Raw genomic sequence first — 17,170 nt, 5'->3', positions numbered from 1 at the left:
CTATTGTTTCCTGTTCCCTACTGCAGTCACACTCCCCTGTACAGTGTTTACCTATTAAAAATAATGTGCTATTTAAGCCAGTGTGTCCAAATCTCAGTCGAGATATAATCGTCTCCTCTCTCCTGTTTCGTCCTGTACTTCTCATTTCCCCCGCTTTCCTTTGGATGTTGTACAGCCATCGCCCTTTCCTCTCCTCCTCCCATTGCTTTTGCCACCTTTCCTTCATTTTGTGTCGTATTCTGCTCTTGAGCTCCGTCCTACTCACACCAATAACCATATCTACCATCGGTCTCCTTGTTGCGACTTTTGCTGTCCTATCTGCCAGAGTGAGTTAATTGTGTCTGGAGCTTCCCACAAAAGGCGCTCACCTCACCTCACACACCCACTACCTTGTCAAAGTTCCTGCCAGGTGACACTTGTTACATTTCTTTTTTACGATTGATTTAGATTTAATGAAACCACATGAAAATCCACTACTACTAATTTAAGATAAAATTCACTTTATTTTCAGATTTTATATGCCACGCAATCTCGCCCTCGTGACAATATCTATTTATTTTTGTATTTTTAAAAAACCTTGTAGCGATAACTTTCCTTCTGGGCAGGGCGACCATTACACAAACCTTCCTATGTTTAAGTTTCAGTTTCATTTCCCAGTAACCGAACGTAGCCGGAGATTTCGGTCAGAGCCATAACTGGGCTGCTTTGGAATTCTTAGCTAAAGGAACAAATGTCATTGCAGAATGACATCGACTCTGTCTAAATTCATCATCAAGACCTTGTGCGACAACCAGGGGTGTTTGGAATTCGGGAAATTAGAAGATCAGCTCGCACAGAAATTCACGGTTGCGGATTCGGTCCTACGCGCTGTGCTCTTTGACGATGGTAAAATAGCCATTAAAGAAAGAAGAAATACGGGAAGTAAAATAATCAGCCCGGATAGTCTGGTAGTGGCTAAAACCAATCTGCGGCTCTGTCAGAAAAAAGCTGGAGAGTGTCCGCAGTGCGATGGCTTACACCTGTGCAAGTATTTTGTTTGCGGAGAGTGCACGTTCGGGTAAGCGACGTATTTATTTATTTATTTTTGTAGAAAGCTTTCCTATATAACAAAGAGTCTGTGATAGTTATCACCGCCATAAATGAGCAAAAAGGTGCTCAATCATTCACGATGAGGTTTTTCAACAAGCTACGCAGAGCGCAAAAGGGCTTTGCGTGGGTTTAAACTTTAAAGCCCAGCAAATAATCGCAGATTCAGGTTTGTTTTCCTGCTATTAGTCATCGCCTATGGTTGCAACGTATCGTCATCTTATTGGTGCTTCATAGTGATCTCATTCCCACAGCAATTAATCTTCAGTCTGAACACAGGTGTAAATAAAAACCCCACAGGGAAAAGTGCTTTTAATACTCAGTGTAAATAGTGAATGATGATGGAATAAGCACCATGACCTTATAAGAACTGTTGTTTTGACTTTACATAAAATCCGAGCTGAATTTCATGAGACATTGTGGACATCATCGTAATCAAAATGGTTAAATGTGACTTTAGCTTGGCCTGATGGAGACTGCGCTCCCCCGCATTCATTATGAATTTTACGAATTTGGGTCACTCCATTTTTTCCTAATGTTTGCACGATTGTAGTGCAACATTTTGACCAGAAGATGGCAGCAATTTAACAGTTCAATTACAGGACTTTGATCATTTTTTTCCCCAAATGCAAAACACCCATAATGTAAATAAATGATGGAGAGCCTACTGCTCACGCTGAAGGTCATGCCTTCATCTGGATACGACGTTTTTAGTGGCAGAAACGTTAAACTCATCCAAGTGACTTCTTTAGTCTCAGCTGAATGCAGATGTCCCCTACCTTATAAACAGGCCATTTGCATAATGACTTGAACTAGCACCACCGCATACATCTTTAAATGAGGTTTTTGACTATGTAAATTTATAGATACGTTGGCTCAGACACTAAACTCAAAAGCAATAATATTGAAAAATATTATAAGTAAAACAGAATATTTTAATTGGATGGCATGTTGTCATTTACAGAGGGAAGTGTAAGAATCCACACAGTGTGGCATTTCCATACAATGCAGAGCTTTTGAAGAAGTACAATCTTCATGATTTCACAGAGAAACAGCTGTTCCAGCTGTTACTGCAGAATGATCCTTATCTGCTTCCTGAGGTATGTTTTAGCGGTTTGCACTTGGAGGCAATTGTGGAGATTGTCTTGTTCTTCTGTTGAAAATATGTGAACTTCATCCTCCTTTATGATTCCTTTTTAGATATGCTCACATTACAACAAGGGCAACGGTCAGCACGGCTCATGTAAATTCACCACCTCGTGCACAAAGCTCCATGTCTGCCAGCATTTTTTCCAGGGTGACTGCAAATTTGGCTCTTCGTGCAAAAGACAGCATGGCCTCGATGGACATGCGATGAAGCTCTTCCGAGGATTCAGTCGTGAGAATATTGAAAACCTTCACAAGATCTACAGAAATAAATGTATCATCATGGGTCAACAGGAGAGGCAGGGTACTGGTGTCACTGGTAAAGCAGATTTTATAAAAACATGTCTTGCACAGATTTTTGTCAATCAGCAAGACCAGTAATCTACACAACATAAATGTGTCTCTTCTGTAGTGCTAACAGAGGTAAGAACCTCAACTAAGCAGCCTCAGCAGTCTTCCCAGCAGTCTTCCCACAGCAATCCTGGATCCCCAACCAGTTCTGTTTGTCCATCTAAGCCACCGAGCAATGCTGACATGAATGAAATCTGCCTTTATTTCATTCGCAGACATTGCGGGTTCAAAGGTAATGATCATGATGGTGGAAGCTGCCTTTCATATCTACAATACAGTAACATCTCAACACGTATAGCTCTATGTCCATATGTGCACTGCCTAATAAATGAATGCTGGTGTGTGTTTTTCATAGACAAGTGTGCACGTGTCCATTGGCACCTGCCCTACAGATGGCAGGTTTTAGACACTGATGGTGTAACCTGGAAGGACTTGCCCACTATGGAGGAAATTGAAAAGGCATACTGTGACCCAGCAAAAGAGACGAGCTGCATGGATCAACCTTCGTCCGGCTTAGGGCTTTTCAGATTTCTGTCTCTTCAAAGGTACATGAAGAAACAGAACACACAGATGTACTGTTTGTGGTGCATCTGCAGTAAAAGATTAAAAGATTAAATGCATATTACTGTTATTCACATGAGCTCAGGTCTATAGATTTCCATTAATTTTGATGGAATTTACATCCCTCTTAGCTCTTCATCCCCTGTTGAGAAGTCGGTGGACTTCAGGACCATGAGATATGGAAACTCTCCAGTTCGTCGCCTGTCCACTGCCTCCTCTGTCTCAAAGCCCCCTCACTTCATTCTCACTACACAGTGGGTCTGGTACTGGAAGGACGATGGTGGGAAATGGTTGGAATATGGAAAGGTGACTTATTGTGATTCTTTCAATGAGTATGAAGATCTTGCCACCCTTGACAGAACTTTTCTAAGGGAACAGATGTATTACAGTTAGATATGCCAAGTAATTTAATCACTGGCATGTTTGGAATCTAAACTTTGGTGGATTGCTTGTGTTCTCTTTAGGGTGATGAGGAATCATCAGTGACTTCTGAAACCCTGGAGAATGTATACCTTGAAGACAGAGATACAGAGATTCCGTTCAGTGCTGGCAAACAGCAATATATTCTCCATTTCAAAGATGCGACAGGAGACCAGGCGATGTATCAGCAGAATATAAAATTCAAAACCAAGCGAGATGTCAGGAGGAGGCCTCGCTTTGTGTCTGCTCATGACGTGGAGGACAAGCTGAAGAAGTATTTTGACTTCCACTTGTGCACATTGATTCAGGCTATTCAAATATTTCTAGTCTTGGTTGGTTGCTGTCTTAAGTGAGTTTACCAACAAAATGAATACTGCATGTCTTCTCTGCAGTACGTCATCAAAGAGCTCCAGCTCCTCCACAGCTGAAAGCGTACCTTCGCACTGGGACAAAAATGCCATACCTGAGTTTGGATACAAGGTATCTTTCTTCTATTTAAAAAAACAAAAACCCAACCTTGTGCTCAGTGTTACTAAACACTAAACCCATATTTCTACTTTTATTGTTAACTTGTATATTTGCACTTTATTCTTGTCTTTCAGCTAATACATCTCTCCCAATCTGCACCAGATTACAATCTGATTGAGTCTTTATTTAGAAGCACAATGCCGGTGAAAAAAATTAACAGCATCCAAAGGATCCAGAACCCGTCTCTGTGGAGAGTCTTCCAGTGGTAAATTACTGACAGAGATTTTTGGCTTTTTTAAAGAAATGATTTGAACTTTTGGAGGAACCAGGTGATAAAATAGTGAATCTACTCTACACAGTGTAGTTTACCTTAGCAGCAACACAACAGAACTTGTTACTGTTAAAAAGTATAAAAAAAAAGGAAACTGTTTTGCAGGTGTTGGACTAAGTTCTGGCCTGGCACAGGAAATAGCTGAATCTTCACTAGCTATCTGATGGGGTTATTAGTTTTCTTTCCCCCTCATATCAAGTCTTTATGCTAAATTCAGCAGCTGGATGCAGACAGAAAGGTTTTACACACAAATCTCTGCAAGAAGGATGTTTCCACTTAAATGGCATACACTGTGTTCAGGCAGAAAGAGCAGATGAAGGGGAGGAACGGAGGAGACCCCTCAATGATGTATTTGTTCCACGGGACTGACGAGTCTCTGATGGAGGCCATCTGTGAGCAAAACTTTGACTGGAGGATGTGTGGGGTCCATGGCACAGCCTATGGCAAAGGTACAGCAAAGCAATCTTTGCATCACTTTTTGTAGTATAATGGACACATTGTAGCTAAAATTTGATACTGGAAAGCCATAAAAGGAATGCATCTTCCTCAAAACGAACACCAGAAAACTCTTGAGTACTAAATCACTAGCATTTTTTTCTTTGAACTATATTAACAATAACACTTTTTTTTATTTTAGGGAGCTACTTTGCCAAAGATGCATCTTACTCTGACAGATACGCCAGTGTCAGAGCAACTCCAAACAAGATTATGTTTGTTGCCCTGGTCCTGGTAGGGGACTACACCAAGGGGAGAAGCACGTACGTTCGCCCGCCGCTAAAATCAAACGGAAGAACGTTCTACGATAGTTGCGTTGACTCTGAGAACAAACCCAGCATTTACGTTGTCTTTGAAAAGCAGCAGATTTACCCAGAATACATTATCAACTACTCATAAGTCGCAGTTTGCCTTTCCTTTTTCAGACTAGTGAAACTCTGTGGATGGATGTTCTTTAGTTTCGTGGTGTATTTGAAAGTTTAGAATTTTGCAAATGTAGAAAAATGATTAAAATAATTTAATAGTTAACAAAGATAATGACAAAATTAAAAAAAATGCAATTAATGAACACTCCACAGGCTATCATTTTACATTTTGATTATTCAGAGCTCATATGTATAAACAGCCTTTAATTTCAAATGTAGCTTCTTATTCCTGTGACATGCTCAGTGACTTCTCATGTCTGTTTTAAATACAGTGTCATGTAAGTTTTTTTTCAATTCTGTAACCAAAAGAGACAAAATTCAGCCAGTTTCTGAAAGAAGAGAAGACCAGGTTTATAAATACTTGGTGTGCCTCAGAAGCACAAAGCACTCACAAAGTACTGTCGTCTGACCACAGAGAGAAAAATCAGCTCTGCTATATTTAACATGTGCGCTTCACATTACCGCAACTCCTCAACTATTTTGGGCTTAAGAAAATTCAAATTGTTCCTAAAAGATGACAATTTAGTAATTTTACAGCAATTATAAAAAAAAAAAAAGCCCAGGCTGCCTGCATGATACTTTATTGCAGTCCAATAAGTCGCAATCATCGGCCTTGTGAAATTGTGGTGATTTCTCCAAATCTTTTAATCATAATGTGTCAGAAGTTGAGAGTGAGAAAGGTTACTATAGAACTACCAAACTATTTGATTATAGTATGCAGTATTTTCAGTATTATAATATTATCTTGAGAAGGGACTTCGAGTTGAACTTGAAATCACTGTAATGGTTTTTCTTGAAATGTATCAGAAAATCCTTATTTTGCACTTGAAACTGTACGCATTTCCTTTTCCCTCACAAAATCTCTGCTTTCATGCTTGAAGTATATCCTTAGGCAGAAACGCTTAGCAAAGTACATCAGTGCAAGCCTTAGCAAGGACAACAGATGATCTGGTGTCAAGATACAGAACAAAATTGGATTGTTTGTTTTGTTGCAAAATAAACACATTGCAAAACTGAAAAAAAGGAGTAATGTTACCACTTTGTTTATATATTTGCATCAACAACAAGCTGCATTTCACCCATTTCATATGTAAATCAATTAAACAGATTGTTTTGTTTCCTAGAAAGATTTGAATGAATCATCAATAAAACACTTTTAGATCATTTATATTGAGGCCTAATAACATTTCAGCACTGCAGTTTCTCAAGTAATGGCCAAAAATCTAAATTGACAGATTGGATGTGAGTATAGGAAACTGATGTTCCAATAAGGTGCAATAATAATGAATGAGTTCATCAACACAGGTAATGAAAGGATTCTAATGTTTTTTCCCACAGAGTAAAAGTGCAGTGAGTGTTTCATATCCTGAGACATGTAACAGGGACAAGGGTCATCAGGAACAAAACAACAAAGATTTTCTTTCCTATTATAAAACCACTTACTTCACCCTCAAATAGCAGCTTTGGAGGCACAGAGTTACGACCACTTCATGCTCCATCAAAGATTTCAGTGTATCAGTAACAAAAAACACGACTTTTTTGCCAAAAATATGTCATTATTTTGTAAATTCGACTCACTTAAAGTGGCAACGTGTGACTGTGAGAAGTGCCATTCAGAGTTGTGTTGTAGCACACTCACAAATGAATAACCCGCATGGTGCACCCATCAGCAGGGAGTTCAAAAAGACCTAAACTGTATCCAAAAGAGAGAGGCTGGTAAAGAGCACTTGGATCAACAGCACTTTTGTGCCACTGTGTTTATCATTACAGCGGCAATATTATCATTATCATCGACTTTTCAGATCACTGTGTGGGCTGAATCATTGAGGTATGCAGAATGTCAGTAACTATGGAAATATTTTGCTGTAAATCAAAGGAAAGGCATGATACACGAAGACCCTGAGCCTCAGGTTGGTGTCTAATCATCTGATGGAGAAATGAATGGACCATCTCTTTGGTCCCTTCTTGTGATTTTCACATAAATGCCATTTTTAGGTCCAAGAGTGCTTGACGACTTCAACTCAAGAGGAACCTGAAGACAGAAGAAGTGCATCTTTACATATTTATGTAAACAGCAAATATGAAGGCAGCTAACAAATTATGAGTGAATTGTTTGAAAGTTACGGCACTTTCTAATGTCCAATCATCTCCTCTATGATCATTATTACTGACTGTCCAAGTATTTACATTGCCTACACATTTTAGTAGAAAATAATAAATGAATACCTTGGTCTCAGAGCAGGCCACAATGCTGAAGCTTTGGAACAGGCGCACTAAAGCCATTTTGATTTCAAGCTGGGCGAGCCTCATTCCCACACAGTTACGAGGGCCGGCCCCAAACGGCAGGTATACGAATGGGTGTCGACTGGCCTTGGCCTCTGGTGTAAACCTGGGGATAATCCACAGGTTAGGTGCTTTGGGGGAGAATTAAAGGCAGTGCCAATGCAAAATCATCCTGTCAGTTATGTTTCATTTTAGAGAGGATTTTAATTTGGGGAAAAAGCAAGACCAGGCAACTTTTTCAACGTGAAGCTCAAAACTCAAAGGACAGAGTCAAACTGAACAAGTAAGTTTCTGGCAACAGGCTTAAGGTTTTTTTGAAACTGTTTAAAACAGCAGCTGGCCTTTTAGAGGCATCAGTCTTATAGAAAGGTATATCTGTGTGTTATCGTATAGCATGAAGAGACATTGTGTGTTTTCTTTAATGCTACTTAACCTTTGGTAGAACCTCAAAATCCCATCCTTTCGTGAACCTCGGGACCAAAAAATGGTCCCGCCCCAAAAGTGCTCTAAAAATGTTATATATCAATATTTTTTTCTACTTTAAATTAGTCAATCTTTTAAAACTACTTCTGCTTAAAATATCCATGTCAAGTTTTAATTATATTTTCATTGTTTTAACCCTTTAAATCCCAGTTTTATTACATGAGCGCCCTGTTTTTTTAGCCCCAAAAAACAAAAAAACTAAATATTTTCCAAAAAAAACATTTGAAGTAATATTTGTTTGTTATTATAATTAGGCCTTTAGATGGACTAAAGATTGGCACCAACAGTCATTTCGATCGCCTTTTATTTTTTTTCCAGGAGCGCATTTCATAAAATGCACACTATCGACCACGCCCAAAAAGTGCAATAAAAATATTAAATATTAATTTTTTTTTTCACTTTAAATTGGTCAGTCTTTTAAAACTACTTCTCCCTGAAATATTCATATAAAGTTTTAATTATATTTTCGTTGTTTTAACCCTTTAAATTACAAAAAAACAAAAAAAAAAACTAAAAAACTAAATATTTTCCCAAAAAAACATTTGAAGTAATATTTGATTGTTATTATAATTAGGCCTTTAGATGGACTAAAGATTGGCACCAAGAGTCATTTCGATCGCCTTTTTTTTTTTTTTTCAGGACCAGAAAATGGTCTCCAGGCGGCAAATGCTCCTCCTCTAGGCCGAAATAAGTGCATGTTGCCGGGGTAAGTCGCGACGATCACCGGGGCACGATCACCGGGGACTGCTTTTTCCAGCCCACACGTCCGATACCACGTGACAACAAATACGTCATTTCCTGTTGACTAAAAAAAAAATGCACCCTCTCATGGTCCTAGGGACCAAAAAATGGTCCGCCCGATCAGCGGGCGAAGCCGCTGCTGCACGCCGGAGATGAGGCTTCATTTCCGGCAGGTCTGTCCAAGCAGCCCGCTGTTTTCCAGCAGAGGTCAAATGTGAAGCAAGGGCGCCACCCGGTGGACAAATAAAAAAATTACAACTCTAAGGCCTGTAGTCCAAAACGAAACCTAAGCTGGAAACCTGACGATCCCTTTGACCGTAATTTTTCTGGCGTGAAAAATAGCGTTTATAATGGGTTTCAATGGGGCACAAATCGGCCACGAGGTTCGATAGTGGATGTATGTCTGTAGCTCAGCCATTTAAGCTCATTTAAGAAACTCAGACTGAAATTTTAAAATAAAATGAAAAAAAAATACATTTTTGAAAATTTGGCTATACTCCATTAAACACAGTGGAAATGGCGTGGAATTGAAAAATGCAAAGGCCACGAAATGGTCCCAGGTTTTACTGAGGGTTTTAATCATCAGAAAATAAACTGGGACATGAAATTAAATCACGGATAATGAACGGTTGCCCATGGTGACTAAAAAGGATCTTTCTAATATATCCAGAGGCCAACACAGAGGTTGTATACAAAAAGGGAATGTCTTTCAATGTCCACAGAAAAATTATGGAGATTCTCAGTTGTGGTGAGCACAGTGTGCTGTGGTCTGCTGGGAGGCAGCAGACCATTGCAATGGCAGATAGTGATTATTTTACTGCATTAAAATGTATAATTGGTACACTGTACTTTGATCAGAGACGTGGCACACAGCCATGTCATTTGAGCGCTGCACATGGTGTACTTTCACCAGACAGATGGATGAACAACACCTTAGGTTAATATTTGTCTTGTATTAATGTTATTACATCAACATTTGATTGACTTCAAAGTTAGTTACAAGTGTTGATATTTTTAAACTTGAATATGCTCCGTTTGTCATTTATTAGAAGTAGACTGAAGCACCTCTCTGGGATGAACTCCTCAGGCTCTGGCCAATGTTCCGGGTCATAATGGAGGAAGCCTGCAGGGATCTCCACTGTTATCCCTTTAGGAAGGAACTGGCCATTCACTACACAGTCATGGTCAACTTCTCGTGCAAACCTTAATGGGACAAAATACGGAATTAACGTAATACAATTAAACTATACTAAAAAGAAAATCGTTATAATAGCTTTTATTTTTAAAGTCAAAAAAATCTTTCTGCAGTCCAGTGAAAAACTACATACTTCATGAGTTAAGAGGGTAATTAGCAGCTAGGTGCAGTTAATCAAATGCACTTTATTGATTGATCAATAATTTGACCTCTATAAAAGATATAAAACGGTTCGTGTTAACTCAGTGCCAAGAAGGAAAAGTATCAGTTTAGAGAAGCAATTGTTCCTGTTCATCAATACAGGCATGGTCAGAAATCAACTTCAGGTCTGTTGTTCTATAGTGAGCGAGATTATTCACAACTGGAATAATTCAAGACAGTCGTTAATCTTACCCAAGCAATGAGAAAGACTGAAGCAACATTGAGAGACGAGTGGGTAAATTTCTCCACACTGCTGTGAGACTGATAAAGTTATACTGAAAACCATTACTTCAAGTTATTCCTTATACATCTGGTTCTACGAGCTACTGAATCATGGGGTCGATTTCCTTTATCACAGGACAGCAAAGAGCCTGAAAACTTTCTTTTACATAAAGTAATGGAGATGATAAGCAACAATATTCAGACAGATAGTGACGTTTAAATAATGCTCAGCTAGTAATAAGGGGCCCAAAGTGTGCCTGGAAAATATCCCCCACACCATTACATCACCAACAGCCTGAACTGTTGATACAAGGCAGGATGACTGCATGCTTTAATGCTGTGCAAGAAATACAACACCATCCAAATGTCCAACTGGTGAGAGCAGGCAATATTTTTCTAATCTTCTGTCATTTTGGTGAGCCCATGTGACCTTCAGCCTCACTTCCCTGTTCTTAGGTTACAGGAGAGGCAACTCAAATATCTCCTCCTGTGAAACTGCCTGCTTCGAGATTCAATGTTCTGTGCAGTCAGAGATGCATACCTCAACTGTAGTGAGCGGTTATTTGAATTACTCTTTCCTTCTATCAGCTCAAAGCAGCCTGGATATTCTCCTCAGACTTCTGGCATCAACATTTTTACCCAGAGAACTGCTGCTAACTGGATATCGTTTCTTTATAGTATCATTAAACCCCAGGAATGGTGCACAAAGATCCCAGTAGATCAGCAGTGGTTCATTTATTTAGATTGCCAAAATTACTTCACATTTCAGTGTGTACATGTGCAACAGTGTAAAAGAAAGACAGCTAAAGTTTTAAGTGGATTGCAACTTGTTACATTACTTTTAGGCTACATGTAACAACAGTTAACAAACATTTAATCCCTGTAACAGCTGAAGCTGCAAGATTCCAAATAATATCTGCATCGTTTCTTTTTTTAACATCTGCATCACCACCTTAAATCTGGCGGTCAGCGTTTGGTGGGCCATGGCACCATTCTCCCTTCCCCAATGGGCCCAACCTACTCTTGCAAAGCAGTCCAAGAGAAGCAGTGACATGTACATTTTATCTCCTCGTTGTATGGTATACATGTATGATTAAATATGGCCTATCCTCCAAAGTGCTATAAAAAAAATACCACGCTGTTTCCACTTAACATCCTTCTTTACCTGAATCCAGGAGGGTAGAGGCGTAATGCTTCACATACAACCATGTCCAAATACTTCAGCTCCTGGACATTTGTGTAATCAGGTGATTCCTTCAACAACAGTAGCATGAATATAATCGATAACTGTCCATAATAACATGCAACATGCAAAGAAAACCAAAACAAAGCAAAGCACCACAACGTAAAACACTCACATGTCTAGTGTAGAAGTCATCCACCTCTTTCTGTACTCTGAGTTGACAATCAGGGTGGAGGGCCAAGAGGTAGCAGGTGAACGCCAGAGTGTTGCTACTGGTTTCATAGCCTGCCAGGAGGAAGACGAAAGCCTGACCAACAATCTCATCCTCAGTCATCATCTTTTTCTGTGGACGCCTGACAGACGGCTCCTGTGAATGAGGAGGGTCATTTTCCTGAACCGAGCCCGAAGGCTGGGTCTCCTGGTTCCTGTGTTCGATCTCCTCGGGGTCATTTGATGTGTCAAAGTGGTCCAACGACACAATCTCTTTGGTGGTTCGAGCATCTAACATCAGCTGAAGGAAGTCTCTACGCCTCTACATGTAAAAAGAAACAAAAGAAAACGGTAAATATTTATTTCAAACAAATGATGAAGGGAGACGGCTCGTTTTAGACACAGAGTGACTGTGTTAACTGTCTGAGATTCACCTCCTCAGGAGGCTGCTCCTCTCGCTGTTTGATGATCTTCTGAATGCTGTTAATGAAGAAATTATTCATCTTATCTCGTCTTTCATTGGGGAGAAGTTTTGCCATGGGAGCGGCAAGGAAAGGAAAAGCCACTGAAGACATTAAGACACAAATTCGCAGATGTAATTATGAATTATGAAATGCCATAAAAAAACTTTGCATTAAGAATTCCCGATAACACTGTGGTAATGTTGAAATCTAAACAACATTTCTAAACAATGCATTAATTAATATATCTTGTCTTCCTCTATAAATCTTCTAATTACTTAGAAATGATTAAAATTAATTACAATTCCAAAAACTTCTTTTTAGGATTGGTCTAAAACGATGTACAATTTTTCACATTCCTAAATATATTTATCTTCCTCTTTTAATGTCCTAAATAAATATCTTAAATTCAAGTAATAATGAAGTAATATTGATGACTAACTGAAAAATAACAAAATGGGCCTGAAGAAGGAAAAATTGAAGAACATCTGAGCGTGGTGGACAAACGGGTCGTCTGGGTTGTTCTGCGAGTCCACCTGAGTTGCAAATGCCACACTGGCAATAACATCCATGGTAAAGTAGCCAAAGCACCTGCAGGAAAACATATACCAAAAATTAATTAAAGAGAAGATTGAAAATTTAAAATAAAAATGATTCTTTCAGTATTTGTTTTTTTATTGTTTTTGTACTTACTTGTGGATGTCAAAGGCCTGTGCTGACTCAGCGTGGCCGTTTAAATTCTTCATCAGGGCATCGATGGCTATGTTGATGAAAGGAACCATCTATACTCAAAAAGATTAATCATGAGAGACTCAAACCAGTCCTGCCAAAACCCTTTAGTGAGTCATTACATCACAAAATAGAAAATTCAAATACTTTGCAATGCATTTTCTAACAAGTAATAGAAATGTTAATGTCTCACTTCTTTCAGTTTGGCAGAGCTGAAGGATGGGGTCAAGATGCTCCGTACTCGCTTCCATTGTTCATTCCTCAGCATGAGTAGACAGTCAGTCATGGGCTTGGTGGCAAAGCGAAAAGCCTGCAAAAATGAGACAAGAGCACAAACGCAAAAATCCATTACAGCCCATGAAGTAAGTTCGTGTGGAAATAATTGCTGATCACACATCGTGCATCTAAACGCTCCGTCTAATGTCCTCACCATTCTATTAGGGAAGCTACTGAAGTCCTTGACCATCAACTGTCTGAGCATATCAGGATCTGCTATTATCACGACTGGTCTGCGCCCCAAATAATACCTGAAATATGCCGATGTATAGAATATGAGTGAGATACCAGCCAAAACAAACAAAAACCTTTGATGCTAAGTAAAGTATTCGTGTCATTTCAGAATGCAGAAAAATGAAAATGTTCAGATAATCATTGTATCTACTTTTTCAACCTTGGTGTACTATTGCGATGTAATATAAACTTTCCTGTGCAAATGGTGTGTGCACAGAAATAAAAGATAAACAGCTATTAATCTAAATCCAAGGTAATGAGTCCATTTTTGTGCATCCTTTATCAGCAGGTGTCTCTGTTTCTGTGGGAGGAAAACTCCTAGAATTACATAGAAAGCAAATGCAGTAGCACCAGCTATTATTAGTTTCTGTGTCAATGCTGTTATAAAATAATAATCCAGGTGTACTGATCTCTTTGCAAATGTTCAGTTTGCTATTTTTCCACAATAGTAATTTCAGTAGATGCTGATTTTTTTTTTTACTTACCCACAAACTCTACCATGTGTTTTTATTACATAACTCATAGGTTTGAAAAAACCCTGAAAAGAAAGTGGAAAACAAAAACATCAGACTTAAAATATCCACATTATTTACTGTTTGTATAACTGAAATCACAGAAAAGGTTAACAGCACATCGGCTTATCACAGCCATGACCTTATAAGTGATCAATTTATAAAACAAAATGGTCAACTGACAACCCTATAAAAACTGAAAATAAAAAGTTTAAACAGGAGCTTAATCCCAGTTTAATTGAACAAATGTTGCATATTATTCAGCTGTATTTTTACTTCACTGCATCAGAATATTTTTAAAAATGACAATAGATGTAGATTGCAACCTTTAAACCAGCAGTCCCCAACCTTTTTTGTGCCACGGACCGGTTTATGCCCGACAATATTTTCACGGACCGGCCTTTAAGGTGTCGCAGATAAATACAACTAAATAAAACCAGTAGGGGTGCAACGATACACAAAATTCACGGTTCGGTTCGATACTTTGGTGTCACGATTCGATATTTTTTCAATACAAAAAAAATGTTCATGCCTTTTTAATTTGTCATTTATTAAAATTATAAATATATATTTTAGCTCAAAAGTACAGTTTTTAAATTTAATGTTGCTGAAACAAAAGTAATTAAAAAAATAAATATATCTCAGGGCTCTCAAAATTTCAAAATCCCTGGTAGCCCTTCGGGCAGGGACTCTTCAGTTTTTGGTAGCCCAAAATAAATGTAAGTAGCCCGAATAAAAAAGAGAGCAATTTTTTGATTGATGTTTTGTTTCCTGTTTTGTTTCCTTTACAATATTATACATTAAAGTATAAAATTGTAAAGGAAACAAAACATTAATCAAAAAAATTGTTGAAAAACAAATTACAACATTGTATAAAAATTACAATCATCAACTCAAATACTTGGTTCTAATTGAACAGAAATTTCTATGAACTTGTAAGAACTGTGTAGGACATGAATCAGTCTGTGTCAGATCCTGACTTTGAAATTTCCACTGAAGTCACAGGTAAGAGACAAGTGGAACCAAGATCGAGGCCATTTGCTTTTTGAAGTTTGCAAAGACTGCTAAATTGTGCCAGTGGTAGTTCACTCTTTGCAACATAGTACGCTGTTATAAACAGATTTTTCAGGTTTATTTTTAGTATGTTATTTGCAATTGGTGTTTGTTCTGGGAAATAATGCATTTCTTGCATTTCTCATGGGTTCTAATGGGGGCCTTTCTTAAAATGACTGGTCCCAGTAACAAAGGCGCTTGTCGACTCAGAAATCGAGAGAAAACCAACAACACACCCGGTGGAACATTATGTTATTTACACGGGTGCACATAAGTGGTCCGCATGTGCGCATTCGCTGTCAACATAAAAGACGCACTAGATAAGAAGTTGCAACGCGCGTTTGCGTCCATATAAAAAGCAGTTTTTGTCCGCTAGAGTGGGATTTTCACGGCACATTTCGCACCACATCTCTGTGCGTTCATCATTTGTTTGAAGCCAGCTCACCTCCTGCAACCACTTTTCCGAGAATACATGCTTCTTTTGTGGTTCGGACTCCTTCTGACATTTCTTTGGAGTGGAGGAACACCAAAGTAATTGCTTAAAGGAGCTTCTTCGACATCTTTAAGAGTTTTAAACAAATGTCTGTCCTCCTCCAGAAAATCTTATGTACGCAAACACGCGTTGCAACTTCTTATCTTGTGCGTGTTTTGTTTTTTTTTGACAGCGAATGCGCACCTGCGGACCACTTATGTGCAGCCCCGGTTACATAGCTCGTCATATTGCAGCCACAGAAATTCTTTTGTCCATGAAACCATAAAGCTGCACTTTCTTTTTGCCTTATAGTCTGATTTGTCATAACTTTTCCGTTTTGTGGTAAGTTTTTCTTTGGCTGTCACTTCTTCACCCTGACCTGTCTTATTTGGCTCAGCAGAACTAAAATATATATCCTGCTGCTTTTACACACACACACACACACATAACGGTCAGCGATTCTCTGCGCGATCAACCTCTCATATGTTGCCCGACGGGCAGGGCAGAGATAGATTTTGGTAGCCCGACTGGAAAAATCGCTAGCCCCGGGACGTCGGGCTAGCGATATTGCAAGCCCTGTATCTGATTGAGGAATCACTGTCACTACTGTCACTACCCATAAGTCAAAAGCAAAGAGAATATGAATGTAAATTATTCCAAGAAATTACTTATTGCTGTAGTAAAGATGATCTAAATACCCAAGAAAGGAGTAAACTTATGGAGTTGCAAACTAAATTAGATCAGCTCTACCTAAATAAAGCAGAAGGAGCTTTTGTGCGTTCACGGGCCAAGTGGATTGAGGAGGGGGAAAGAAATTCTTCATATTTTTTTAATTTAGAAAAGAGCAGACAAAAAAGAAATTTTATATCTTCTCTGTTAATTGATGGCATTGAATGTGACGACCCTAAAATTTTGGAGAATGAAACTTATACATTCTATTCCAATTTATACTCCTCACAGTTCTCCCAAGCAGATTGTGATGTCTTTTTTGATCAAATAGATAATCTGATCCCTAAAATTGATGAATCATTTAAGGAATTATGTGAATCTGACTTCAGAATTGAAGAGTTAGATGCATCTGTTAAGAAAATGGCACTTAATAAATCCCCTGGTCCAGATGGGCTGACAGTTAATTTCTTCCAATTTTTTTGGGAAGACTTACGGGAAATTTTATTCAAAGCTATACTGGCCAGTATTGAAAAGGGAGAATTGATGTCTAGCATGAAACAAGGATTAATTACATTAATTCCTAAACCAAACAAAGATAAACGACAATTGGATAACTTAAGGCCCATAACTTTATTAAATACAGATTATAAAATTTTCTCTAGCTCAGTTGCAACAAGGCTCAAACAAGGGGTTTCAAGTATAATTAGTGAGACACAATCAGGGTTTTTGAAAGACAGGAACATTCATAATAATATCAGATTGGTTTTAGACTTACTGGACTACAATGATCTGATTAGTGATGACAGTTTTATTCTTTTCTTGGACTTTTATAAAGCTTTCGATTCAGTAGAACATCCTTTTATTTTAGAAACACTAACTCGATTTGGATTTGGGGATAAATTTAGGAAGATAATAGATATACTGTATAATGATATAAATAGCTCTGTGTCATTAGGCTATGGC

The 17,170-nt window shown here is 38.5% G+C and overlaps 2 protein-coding genes across 4 annotated transcripts in view; one reads left to right on the top strand and one right to left on the bottom strand.

The window, feature by feature from the left end:
• Positions 1-609: 609 nt before the first annotated feature.
• On the top strand, positions 610-5,263 carry parp12a (poly (ADP-ribose) polymerase family, member 12a). Its single transcript, XM_004570764.6, has 11 exons — positions 610-1,057; positions 2,051-2,186; positions 2,287-2,551; positions 2,645-2,815; positions 2,939-3,128; positions 3,276-3,450; positions 3,609-3,838; positions 3,957-4,044; positions 4,167-4,297; positions 4,664-4,812; positions 5,001-5,263. The coding sequence occupies exons 1-11, from the start codon at positions 744-746 to the stop codon at positions 5,255-5,257; spliced, it is 2,106 nt and encodes a 701-aa protein (XP_004570821.2). The 5' UTR covers positions 610-743; the 3' UTR covers positions 5,258-5,263.
• The window catches only part of LOC101479408 (thromboxane-A synthase), a 30,672-nt gene continuing 18,163 nt past the window's right edge, over positions 4,662-17,170 (bottom strand). For 2 of the 3 annotated variants that reach the window (XM_076885584.1, XM_024803100.2), the window contains exons 4-14: positions 13,987-14,039; positions 13,422-13,518; positions 13,185-13,301; positions 12,956-13,044; positions 12,705-12,853; positions 12,236-12,366; positions 11,767-12,123; positions 11,574-11,662; positions 9,856-9,993; positions 7,510-7,672; positions 5,355-7,315 (exon numbers count right to left, since the gene is read on the bottom strand). In XM_076885584.1, the coding sequence (XP_076741699.1) occupies positions 7,202-7,315; positions 7,510-7,672; positions 9,856-9,993; positions 11,574-11,662; positions 11,767-12,123; positions 12,236-12,366; positions 12,705-12,853; positions 12,956-13,044; positions 13,185-13,301; positions 13,422-13,518; positions 13,987-14,039 (1,497 nt within the window). In that variant the 3' untranslated portion in view covers positions 5,355-7,201. Of the gene's footprint in view, positions 4,802-5,354; positions 7,316-7,509; positions 7,673-9,855; positions 9,994-11,573; positions 11,663-11,766; positions 12,124-12,235; positions 12,367-12,704; positions 12,854-12,955; positions 13,045-13,184; positions 13,302-13,421; positions 13,519-13,986; positions 14,040-17,170 lie in introns of those variants that run through there. The other variant, XR_013099271.1, reaches the window with a different exon arrangement.

This window comes from Maylandia zebra, linkage group LG7 (assembly GCF_041146795.1).
Source record: "Maylandia zebra isolate NMK-2024a linkage group LG7, Mzebra_GT3a, whole genome shotgun sequence".
NCBI lineage: Eukaryota > Metazoa > Chordata > Actinopteri > Cichliformes > Cichlidae > Maylandia > Maylandia zebra.
This window is presented reverse-complemented; position numbering and strand designations above follow the sequence as displayed.

Bases quoted from the DNA above. Each gene is read 5' to 3' on its own strand.
- parp12a (XM_004570764.6), top strand. From the start codon at position 744: ATGACATCGACTCTGTCTAAATTCATCATCAAGACCTTGTGCGACAAC. The intron at 3,839-3,956 runs GTATTTTGACTT...TCTTCTCTGCAG, and splicing joins GTGGAGGACAAGCTGAAGAA to TACGTCATCAAAGAGCTCCA. The intron at 4,813-5,000 runs GTACAGCAAAGC...TTTTTATTTTAG, and splicing joins TGGCACAGCCTATGGCAAAG to GGAGCTACTTTGCCAAAGAT.